Source organism: Phlebotomus argentipes, unplaced genomic scaffold (genome assembly GCF_947086385.1).
Source record: "Phlebotomus argentipes unplaced genomic scaffold, Phlebotomus argentipes genome assembly scaffold_4, whole genome shotgun sequence".
NCBI lineage: Eukaryota > Metazoa > Arthropoda > Insecta > Diptera > Psychodidae > Phlebotomus > Phlebotomus argentipes.
The window spans coordinates 12,760,111-12,772,472 of record NW_026776174.1 but is presented as its reverse complement, the minus strand read 5'-3'; the positions used below and the strand labels follow the sequence as shown (position 1 = coordinate 12,772,472).

The 12,362-nt window shown below is 43.4% G+C and overlaps 1 protein-coding gene across 2 annotated transcripts in view; it reads left to right on the top strand.

Moving 5' to 3' along the window:
- The window catches only part of LOC132258689 (limbic system-associated membrane protein-like), a 93,942-nt gene that overhangs the window by 18,070 nt on the left and 63,510 nt on the right, over positions 1-12,362 (top strand). For both annotated transcript variants that reach the window (XM_059756112.1, XM_059756113.1), the window contains exon 2: positions 1,004-1,275. In XM_059756112.1, coding sequence (XP_059612095.1) covers positions 1,176-1,275 — 100 coding nt within the window. In that variant the 5' untranslated portion in view covers positions 1,004-1,175. The remainder of the gene's footprint in view (positions 1-1,003; positions 1,276-12,362) is intronic.

Below are 12,362 nucleotides of genomic sequence, written 5' to 3'. Positions count from 1 at the left end.
TCTTCGAGCAATGGCAATGATCACAGGTTGGCAATTGATTTGGTTGACGGCGAAACCTCGACGTCTTGAGTGGCGGTTGTGGAGTGATATATTTTTAGCGTGCAATGGGATAAATACCCAATTAGCATGTTCAGCGTAATTATTATGTCGTCACATTAATGATGCCATGAAACTGTATAATAATGTAATGTGTTTTCATGACTCGACGTCCAACCCTCAAAATACACACAATATTATCGCAAATTATTATCAAAATAGCCATATTGGAGTTTACTCGCCGGACGAAAAATTCGACTGGGCGGATATTTTCCGCGGGGTGAATTTTTCTCACACCCTCGCGCGGGAAAGTGAGAGAAAAATCAGTAGAATGAAACAAACATCATCAATATTCTCCAACAATTGTTGAATTATCGTGTAAAATGAAATTATTTCCACTCATAATATTGGTGCACACTTTTAACCAACCGCTCACAAAATTTCCTATTAGTTCCATACACACAAGTGTTTTCCGAATGTGCAGAAAAAGCCTGGTTTGCATGGAAGAAAATTATTTGTTTTTAATCAGTGGTAAAAATAAGGCTCTTCTGTTCACTTATTTGGCAAACACAAACATACTTTCACCCCGTGAAATATTAATCAAAATTTAATACTCTCTTATTCTGGGATTTTCCCAGAAAATGTTGGCCAAGTGATTTTTGATGTGAGGCTAAATCAGAAGTTCGAATCTCCACTTTTACCTCTTGCGGTGGGTGCAATAAAAAATTCACCAGATGCACTTCGAGGGAGGCGAATATTTTTTCCCCTCGCCGCCGGTATGAATAATTGAGGTGGATTTTGGGGTGCGCGGAGCAAATTGAACGGGCAAGGGTAGTTGCAAATAGTGTGAAAATTTAATTCTGCTCAGACGATTTGCAATAACTCAGAGTCGAGAGTGGTCATAAAATATATTTAATGGCGTATAAATAAGATAGAATGAAAAGGTAACAAAAAAAATCCATTGCAGGCGCCGCGATGGAACTCTAGCGGTGGAGAACTTCCAGCAGATTTTGCACTGCAACTCACTGACCATCTCAAGGCAGAGTTTCGTGGGTGAAGGACTCTTTGATGACCAGGCGCGCCTGGTGACGAACACAAGTGCTCAACCTGGACAAGAGTGAGTGTTTGCGGGGGAAGAGATGGCTCTCAATCCGACGGCGATGGTGAGAGGAAGCGCTTGGATGAGCGCAGCAGTGAAGTTCATCGTGATTCTCAACGTCGTGGTGCAGATCAAGACTGGTGAGTGAACTTTCCTCCTCGAAATTAAATTTATACATTCAGCATTTGACCCTTGCTGACTATTTTTGAAACAGCCACAGGGAGAGAGGGAATCTCTTATGGCACACGAGATATTTATGAACAGAAACTGTTTTGAAGAACATGCCTGAGAAGAATGAAGTATAAAAGCTTCTTAATCATATTCCAGCTTTACAATATTGGGTTTGATATAAACTTCCCACGTTTGGTGTGCTAATAAAGCATAAACACATCAGCAAAACATGAAGTGGGCGGAGCAATCGCGTGGGTGGAGCATCTGAGAATGCCGAGTTAATAGACGAGCGAGTTACATTCAATTTAATAAAGAAAATACGCCCTGCTCTCTCCTATTATATTTTTAAAGTCCCTGTATTTTAACCGAGTAGCAGAAATTTAAAACAAACTTCAGGCAGAAAATAGTAAAACGTCTCTGGAGGCATTTCTGTGCCCACCATTGAAATTTAAATTGATCGTGTACATTTCTATGGAGCACCACATGAAAATTCCACTCCATGTCTCCAGCAGTCTTGTTCTCCGGGGTGAAGAAAGAATGTGAATAATTGTGGAATTTTCATGTCAATAGATACACGGCTGCGTATTGTGGAGGAAGCTCTTTTAACAATCCAACAAATGTAAATTAATTACGGGGATTTCCAAGGCGGGGGTGGCTCAGCATCAATTTACGTTTTACTCGACATGCCAGAGGGCACTCTTAGGAAAAATAAATTAAATTGCGCTGCTGAGGTGGGATTTTGGTCTGAGGTAGCGCTGAGAAGGTGAACATAGTATCATGAGAGTTGAGCCGTGCGGTTTTTGAAGGAAGCGCAAGTCAATGATCTTCAGATCTCTCTTTGTCTCCTCGTGGGGTTGGAATACATTTTTTAGTGCTTTCCAAACTCGAGCATCTCCACTGTGTTTTGTGTCCCACGTGCTCGTGGTGACCTGGTGAACTGTATGGGATTTCCTGGTGGGTGGCATGACTTTCATCTCTCCTGTTTTTCCCTCGGCTTGCCAACTCTCTGTGCTGTGTTCGTCTTGTCGAGGGAGAGGACGACACTCTGCTGAACACATTTTTCGTGGACCTTTTTTGTGTGCATCTCCCACTACCGTCGCAGTGTCACTAACTCTGTTGTTGCCTCTGTTGGTACTTCTTGGTGTCATATAAAACACTCCGCACGATATCTCTCCGTGCAGAGCTGGAGCCGCACACAAATCGTCCACGAGACGCTCAAGTGGTGGATGGCAAAAGTCGCATAACCTATTAAGGATTCACTTGCGAAATGGCTTCACAGTGGGCGGAACGTGGGTGAGCACGAACATCTAATCCGCATCTTTTTCAGACTCTTCAGACGCCCTGAAAAATGCACTGCCAAGCGCCACGTAGATTTCCACTGACCAGATGAGAGCAATTTTCGCTCGCAGAGAAATTTCATCTTCAACTCCGTGAAGAACAATTATTTAGATTTAATGACAATGTGAAGGGTTGGAGAGATTCTTCATTACATCATTAAAATTCCAGGGTGGATTTTCACCCTTCAACGTTGGAATTCTTTCAACAACGGAGAAAGTTTATTTTTCATGAAATTTATTTGGGGTTTTTCCTAAGAAATCAATTGTGTTCACGTAGAAAAACAGAAGGAATTGATGTGAAAATGGAGCAGGTCATTATCACGAGTTATGTCAGCCATAGTAACTTTGAGCATCGTCTTAATCTTGAAAATGCTGCGAAAATGCCCAGACGACCGGTTATCAAAAGTCGCATATGATCGCAAAATCTGTTTCTATAATGCATCTCACCAAAGTTAAGAACACGATTACACGATAATTGTCATCGCTTGATTCCTTAGATTGGCTGAAAAACAGTTGATCTATAAATAATCTCCTCTCAAGAACTCGCATAGTTGCTTCCTCGGCAGCTTAATGCGGTTCACATGTTGGAGGAGCTTTATGGTGGAAGGGGCAAAGAGCTACAAGCGTCAAGGATGAGCGTAGATGAGCGTTGCCGGGGAAAGTGAGAATTTTTTCACACAATCCACCCCCTCAGGCCTCTGGACAGGGCGGACGCTTGGGTTTTTTCCTCTGCTGCGGGCGTGAGGAAAAGAGTTCTGCACACAGCCGATGGGAAGTTTAGTTTGCCGGGAAAAGTTTCCTCAAGTCAGGATGACGGAGGTGTGCTTGGGATGAAGAGCGCGCGGGGGAGAGGTGTATTGGGGCATTCAGCAGCCCGGAATCTAAATTGTGATTTATGAACTTTCCCTGTACTCAACATATGCAAGGCGCGGGGGTGGGAAAAAAGGGAGCGCCCTGTCGACGAACTAATTTATATTCAAAATATATAAATCTTCAGCATCATTAACTTTATGCATAATTTATTTATGTACACACAAATACAGCTGAGGAGGCAAATAACAATTCATGTTGCCTAGAGAATGCGGAGAATATCTTTGCGAGAGAGCCGCCTATCTAAGAGTGAAGGAGCAAAAAATGCGTGTCGGTGTACTTTTGCAACTGACAGCATTATTATAAGGACGAGGAGGCAAATCGACTGCGCACTTTTTCTTATCCTCGGCCAGGATCACCTTCACTGACTCTCGGGGCTTTTCTCCGCATCCCCGCATGACAGGCTGTCGGGTGTGCAAGTGAAAGCCGTGCTAAGCGGAAAAGGAAACCAATTACACACGCTTTTGTCGATCGAGATATACTGTCGAAGAGAAATCTCATCAATCGCGCGGTTTTGCCACCCACACCGCAAAATGTATGCGTGCCGAATGAATTTCCAGGATCTGGAGAATAATAAATTCTTCCACTGGGTTTTTTTCGCCTCTCGCAGTTCCGCTTCCCCGGGAAATTGCCGGCAAGTGAGTCAGGAGGTGTTAATGCTTTCTTAAAACACCCCCGAGGCCATGCTTCCTCCTCGCCCAGATCCTCAGCGGTGTCTAACTTTGCGAGAGGCGAGAAATTTTGAGGGGAGTTCGTGAAATGTTATTTCCTCCCGCCAGTAATTGGAGCTTTTGTGCGATATTCACCTCTTTTGTGCTTTTTTTAACAACCGCTTCGAGTGGATTTTCATAGGAAATTCCGCCACATTGTCTGGGGCAAAGACACTACATTGATCGCTGGTGGGCTTCCTCTTGATAACATTTCATATGCCGCTCTGGCGCACGGCAGCTATTGTTACTGAACAAAGTATTAGTTTAACCGCCAAAGGCGCTCTCATCGCGCCGGATTGAGCATAGCAGAAGATGAACTTTCCTATGGATTTACTGCGCTGCACGAACACGCTAAGACCATGTAAAGTGTATAATCAGACTTCTTCGTGAGCTTGACATGCGGGGAGAAATACAATATTACTTCCTCAGCCAACGTCACAACAACTTAACCACACTTATCATCTAATTTTCCGCATTTTCCCCTTTGACTTTGCAAGATTATTTAAACAAATAGTCACAGTTCTTGGGAATTAAAGAGACTCCCATGAATCTTCGCTGCTCTTCTCTCCTTCTGCCGCCCCGAAAAACTTGGGCCAGGAAGAAGAAGCACTTGTGTGATCCCTTGATTTTCACTCCCGGTCCCAGGAAAGCAATTCTGGGCCCGAATAAATCCTCACCCACACCCGTGCCAGTCATTTGAGCTGGCGAGAAACAAGTTGCGGAGTGAAAGTTGGCCAATATGCACTCCAGCTCTCGGCTCTCATGTATGTGTAATGTTTAATGAATATGTTCGGTAATATGAGCCCCCAAGAATCCTGCCTGAGCCTGCCGAGGTGGCGAACGAGCTTCGTTATGGCACTTCTGGGGGGCTCTCGCCGCCCTCTGCCCTCCAGCAAATCCTCCACATCGTAATGTGTGTGTGTGTGAGAGTGTGTGCGGCATGAAAAGTTTAAATGTTTAGCTTAATAAATAGGGCACGTGAGAAATTAGAAAATGTAAAGTGGGTGCAATTGTGCCCTCCCGGAGATATTTTGAGGGTGGCTCTGGGATGTGCGCCACCCTCTGCCCCTAGTTTTCGGTGGTGATTTTCCTCACGGCGCACAGAAGTTTTCCACCCGAAAAGTGGGTGGGCGTCGGGTGGGTGATTATGTGAGAGAGGCGCTTTACCCCAAAACAATTCCCACCAAATAAAGTTTCGAATTTCTCCATTGTGTTCTTTGTTGTGCTTTTTCTCCCACAGTCATTTATATTAATTAATTTGAAAGATGCTATCTCTTTCACCACCCATTGTGGCCGCCTCAGACACTTCACGGCAGGGCTCTTCTTCGCTCCTGCATGGCAAAGGTGTGCGCCTGTGTTGTGTGTTCGCCAGGGAGGAGAATGTAAAGCATTGTGCGATGTGATTCTCATTCTATGCGGAAAAAGTGCCTCATTTTCACCCTCACCCCCAAAACCAGACAACAAGTGGATGAAGAGTGTTGTTTAATAAACAACTTCCGCCTCCCGTGGTGCTTTTAATCAATTAAATAAATACCTGCCCCCCTTCGCCAAAACCCTCCCAAGAATCAATTTCATCCCCTTACGCGGCATAAAACACTCCTGTGTGTGTGCCTGCACAATGATCACATGAAATTGCCAAAACAATTTTGGCTTTTACAACATGAAATTTTCTCTAAAACACGCCGGAAATGAAATATCGCTCCTCTTCATTGGTTTTCATGTCCATTTTTTACACCCCGCGAAATGATTTAGGCGCAGAGTTCGGCATTTTGTGTGATTAAAATCTCTTGCTGAACCACACCAAAGGCTCGCGCGCAAAATGAGTGGAATATTTTGCTCATTTTGCTGGGCTGTCAGTGATATTTTAATCAGGACGATATGGTGAAAAATCGGCATGAACTCACGAATGCGGCGAAAAACCGCAAAAATTCACACATGAAGAGCGGAGAGAGCTTTCAAATTAAAAGAACCCAGACCACTAGGGTGGAATACCACTGTTTTTTGACCTTGCACAAAGGGCAGAAGCCGAGCGCTGGGCAATAAATAAAATTGCCAGCAAGGTGGATTGAGAGACATAATCCGGATTTTCGCCCAAGAAGCGCATTTGTTGCACATTTCATGCGGGAAAGCATCAGAGAAAAAATCCCATTAGTTTTTCATGTGCGCGCGCTCCACAGGTTACAAATGAAGAATAATGGAATCAATAGACAAGTTTCAAGTGACGGCGAATCACGACATCCTCGCTCGAAAGTTGCCACCAAACAATATTAAATATCTAGCAGGGTGGGCAATAAATACCATCTTCGCTCGGGGATTTTTCATTCCACATAGCAACAGTGAAAAGCTTCGAGTGTCCGAGGAATTCTTTCTGCCAAATCCCATTTGAGAGCATCTCTGGGAGAATTAGAAAATCCTCAATGGAATACTTCTGCAAACATTCATTAGCCTTCACCATGTCATTTCATCTGTTCCGTGAAGAGAGTGGAAATGTCTGTGGGAAAGTTTTAAAAATACTACTTTAATGAATATTCCTTACGGACATTGAACAAAACATTTAATATCATCCTCACTTTTTGCTCACTTTAATGATGGTAAAATGGAAATTTGGCGGCTTTCTTAGACATTTCAAGTACGCTAAACTGCGGGATTTCTCGGATCTCTTTCTCAGCTAAAGTTCCAGAGTTGGAAGTAAAGTTTCTTGCAAGGATCTCAACTGACTGCGAAAGTGCCAGGAGTGATTGAATTTATCCAAATTCCTGGCACAATCCTTCGCTTATGGGCTTCTCAAGTGCCTTAGATGATTTAAATTTCATGACACTTCAATCTCAACTCTTAATTCTTTAATCACTCAGCATCTCTCCTGTGTTCATCCACTGTCGGTGCTTTATGGCAAGGAGACGGAGGGAGAAATTCAACTCTCGACATCGTATTTATTTATATCGACTTTAATTAGACACCGCACGGAAAGATTTCCTCGAATACAGTCACATGTTATTCATCATGTGATTTCTTTGGCTGTCCCACTTGAGCTTCACCGGAGTGGATGGAAAAATTCAATTAGATTCTTTATGGGTGGAAAACAAAGAGACAAAAATACAATTTCGCCCTGCGAGAGACACGAGAGGCATCCGGAAGAGGTGCCTGGAGAACACAGCTCATATTAATCTCAATGGTGTCTCATCATCTCGCCTCATTTCAGTCACTTCGCCCCTCTTTTCTCTTCTTTTTCCATCTTCCAGCAATATTCATAATCATAAATGTTCCGCGTCTTGTTGGAGACATTCTCCGTGCGCGTCGAGGATGAGGAATTTCTGGGATTCTCAGCTGCGAATAAATCCAGCATTTTTCGCGCCATTCCGGAATGTGAGCACAATTAGAAGTTATTTCGCACGTCTGAGGCAAGAGAGGCAGAGCCTTCAGGAAATTCATGCGGTGCAAATTACAATGGAAACCCCACTTCAGTGCCGCGTCTCTCGAGGTGCACGATTGGCCGGAATAATTCCCTGTGAGCCCACCGCAGGGCAAAAAAATTGTCCCATCGCGCCATCAATGGGAAAGCCTATAGAATGCAATCTGGTTTTGCACCGCGGGAGAAACAAAGAATGCTCAAGAGGAGCGATGGATGAAATCCTTTTCCAGTCCGCCAGCTTGTCGACAACAAAGCATCCCTCGTGGTGATTCGAAATTGAAATCCCCTAATGATTGGTTGGTGGAAACAGGAGTTCAAGGCTTCTGAAACCGCCTCTCAGCCATTTCCCGCATTTAATTCCAATGGAGAGAGTCTCCTGGAGAATTACCATAAGCACATCCCGAGAGATTAGCGCCAGGATGCATGGGAATTCATTCTCTTTTTCCCTCATTAATAGCCATCTCTTTCGTACTGACAACGACGTGGCAAATCCTGCAATCGTGCAGGAATTTCACTGAATTTCCACCACAAGAAGCGATGGTGTCTCTCAGTGGCTGAGGAAGGGGAAAATCCATATCTTCCTGAGCTGACCCATTTTTCATGCTCACCCAGTCCAGTGATTTATTGAGATGGGGATAAATGAAATTATTTTTAAATTGCCCACTGAAAGTTGCAAAGTTTCTCAATATTGCATTTTTTGTTCTGGCTTCCTGAGAAAGAATTCCCCGTGGAGTTGAGAGTTAGTCTGAGAAATTGAAGGGGATTGTCCAGATCTGAGATGAGAAGTTGATAGATAAGGGATGAAAAACAGTAGGCAAAGTGTGATATTCCATCGGAATCGAATCATTTCGACTGATGAATATTAGGGAGCTGAAATTCCATTAATCCTCATCTAGGAATTTCATCGCGCTGCACTCGCAACTTGGGGGTGAAGGTGTAAGTGTGCAATTTTAAAATGGATTTCTCCATCAGGGCTGATTTGTGTAATTTATCAATGTTTATCGCACGGGGAAGCTCAACTGGCCACATGGTGAAATTAATGTCGAGCAGCTGAACCATTTTCGACTAAATTAGACGTACTGGACAATTTACCCTTAATCCACTTCTCGTGGGGTTGTTTTTCCACAGGCCAAGCCTCGAGTTTATTCACCTCCTCATTCTTTTCTGCTAAATCCTCCACCAGATAAACCGCAAAAAATCAATTTCCTTGCATCTCCTTTTTTGTCCACACTCGATGGAGTCAAATAGAAAACTTTTAGCAAATATTTGTCACGTTTTTTTGCTCTTTCGCTCTCTCGTTCAATTGTGAGGTTCTGGCCGTGCAAAGTTGGGGCTTTATTGAGTTTTAATTGGGTGTGGTTGGAGGAAAATATTGGCTCTCATTCTCTCTCTTGTTTTAATTTAATTACAGAGCAACTCTCTCCGACCCCGAAAAAAAGTCCACCCTCACATGTATAATCCCCTTAAGAGAATAAAATGCTGTGGAGAACAAACGGATTTCATCCAATCTTTTCACCCTTCTGCAGGGCGGCAACTTTTGTTGGATTCTTGTGTGTGTATGTGTGTGTGTGTGTGTGTGTGAAAATGGGTTTGTTGTTCTTTATTCCTCGTCGGATCTCATTACACTGTGCAATACTCTGCCATGGATCGACTCAAATTAAGCGAAACACTGACTTGAGCGTAAACGTTCTGTTTTGTAGCATGATGCAGTCAGTCAATTAGGTACACGGAAATTAATTTTATCCTTGTGAAACCTCCTCGTCTCATCCTTTCGCCGCCCTCCCAGAGGAAAAACCCGAGATGACGAGAGGTGGAATCGAGAGGATCTCACTATTTTATATTTAATCCCAATGTTTATTGCTACGCCAACATCTCCAACATGTGTTAATTCTCAATTTCCATCCAACAACACTATCTATATACATTTGATTTAATGGAGCTTATGAAAATTTCAGCAATTTGCTAAATAAACGAAAAGGACTCCTCCAGAGCTAAATTGACGAATTAAATATGAATCCTATATTACGCTTCATCAATTAATTCACCTCCATGTGAACTTTCTAATCCCCCACCCTCGCCCTCGGCGTCCCTCAGCGAACTTTCGCGCCAAACCCCTCGTGAGGCGAATTGTGACGCGCGCGAAGCTCCGCATTTCACGTCAGGGTGAATACTTCATTCATTGGATTAGTTTCGTCATCATCAAAATTGCAAATTTGCCATTTCTCGCGGATAGTCATCAGCAAAAATCTCCCACTCCGTCGCCAGAATAGTGATGTGGATTAATTAAGAATTGAGGACTCGAGGGGCACATTTATTTGTCATTATTGCTGATTGAGTTAGGCGCGCTGCGACGGAGGAAAGCCAGCTCAATTCTTGTACAAGGGCTTCCATTTCATTTAGAAGGATATTTGGGCATAGTTTGTGTAAAACAAGTGATTTTGCATTGCAAACTGCGGCATTTGGTCACGTTAAGTGCTTTCGAAGTGACACTAAATACGATTTCAAATTGCTCTATAAGACATTACCTTACGATATCCTTGGCAACAAGTCGGTTTAGCTGAGTTTATCTCAGCTCTGGAATATCATATTATTATCCTCAATGATATGAAATACTCAGTGTTCAGAGAAGTGGAAGGAAAACTACTTACAACAAAGGACTTTGAACTCGTGCACAGAAATTTAAAGACATCTCTGCGATATTTAGAATTTCTGTCTTATTTAAGTCTCTGTTTACTTTCTAATTAATTCCAAGGCAAAAAACGTAATGCAATGACAGCGTTTTATTAAAATCGCTCCATTCTTTCTATTTCGCTACTCAGTTTCACTGCACTGAAGTACACTACAACACTATGTGTAAGTAAAGAAGCGCGAATTACACTCAATTATACACTTTAATAAGAAATATTCTCCCCTCGAAACACTCTGCTTTGCTGCGGATTCCACGAATTGCTCGCAATTCATCCTTCGTCAGAGCATGCGAAAGGCGTTCTCGTGATAATTCACGAGAACACTTTATTCACGGCTCGCTTTTTCTGCGGACCCTCGCACTGCGCGAGCTGGAATGCTGGGGAAAGAGAGGATGAGGGCATCTGCGTTGGGAAAACATTGAAGCGAGGGCGCAGATTCTGGCCCATAAATTCATCATCCGGCAAAGTTGGTAATTCGAAAACGGTGGCAATTAACACGCTGTTAGTGTCAAACGTGATAGATAATACGCCAAGCAAGAGATATTTATTCACGACCCAAAGGCGAGCAGATGGATTGAAGACTGCGTGCTTCGGCCCTTTACTTGTGTATCTTTTCGTATAAATTCATATCTCACATTTCATCTGGCTTTTCCACATAATTTTCTCTTTATGTCGCGCTGCGGAAGGAGCAAAAAACAATCCCCCGCATGGCGGTAATCGAAAGTGATCCGAATGCCTTTTGATATTTGACTTGTTTTCATCTTGAGGCGCTCTTTTTCCACTTCCTCCGCTCGTCATGCTGTGTATTTGTGTGTGTGTGAAATTCAACTCCACTCGTGATGATCTCTAAAAGGCGAAATGCTCATGAGATCCCATGCGAGATGTCAATTAATGTCGATATTTTTAATGGTGATTGACGCCCTCATGGCAGCACATGAACGCGCGGGGCGTAAAGGACGAAATGGCTTTGCAACATGTGCGGGAAATCTGCAGGAAAATCACTGCATTTCGCCACACGATCCACTTCTTTGGCGTTCACATTCACCCACTAAATCCGGCGGAAGGAAGGCGAGAAATTGTCTCATTTCACGAGTGAAACATCTTGCGATAATTGCTTCCGTTTGAATTACTCTCCCCGCTCTTGTATTGTTATTTATCGACATTCTACCTCGCTAATAATGCTTCCTCCATGTCGTTTGCGACAATTTCCCGCAGTCGCAGAGTGCAGAGAAGAGAGTGGAAATCTTCAAAGAAGCGCGATATGACGGAGAAAAGTCCCTCGCAGCGCACGAAATGCTCAATTTGGTGTGCAGAGTTGTGATCGTGTCATGAGGAGATTGTGTGCCACGGCAATCTTCATGTGATGAAAGAATCCAATTCAGCATTTAACTTTCGCTAAACAACACCCACCGCCCAATTTCCACTTCTCTCTCTTTCCGTCTCTTATTTGTATACGGGACAACACGTAATAAAATAATTTACCTTAAACGACTCCACACCACTCTTATCATCGGACCTTCCCCACACACCGCACACGAGCGGAGGAAAAAACTCATATGCACAGCACACACACGATGCCTTTCATTCCCGTAATTAATTCCAGTAAAATATTTTAACGTTTTATGGGCCACAATCACGCTTCGGCCACACAAATTCCTGGTCGTCGCACAGAAAGGCCAAAAGAGTTCTTCGCCCATCCTCAGACCATGGGTCACACGGAGAATTACATCAGTATTACAACTCTATTCACTCAACTAATCGTCTCTGTCCGCCTCACTGCTTCCCTCTCCACTCGAGACATTCCCAAGAGAGTTCAAATTTTGTAATCTCCCAGCATCAAATCGCACAAGCCCGAGTCCAGATGTACACTCTCAGGTCAGAACTTTTCACAATTATTGAGATAAAATCGTATATATTGTCCAACTGTCAACTACCAAAGACATTTCCCGCTCTTCGGCCAGACCCTCAGCCAAAGATTGCCTCACGTAAGGCTCTCTGGGGTGGAATTGGATCATAATATAAAAACCATTTGAAAATATAAAT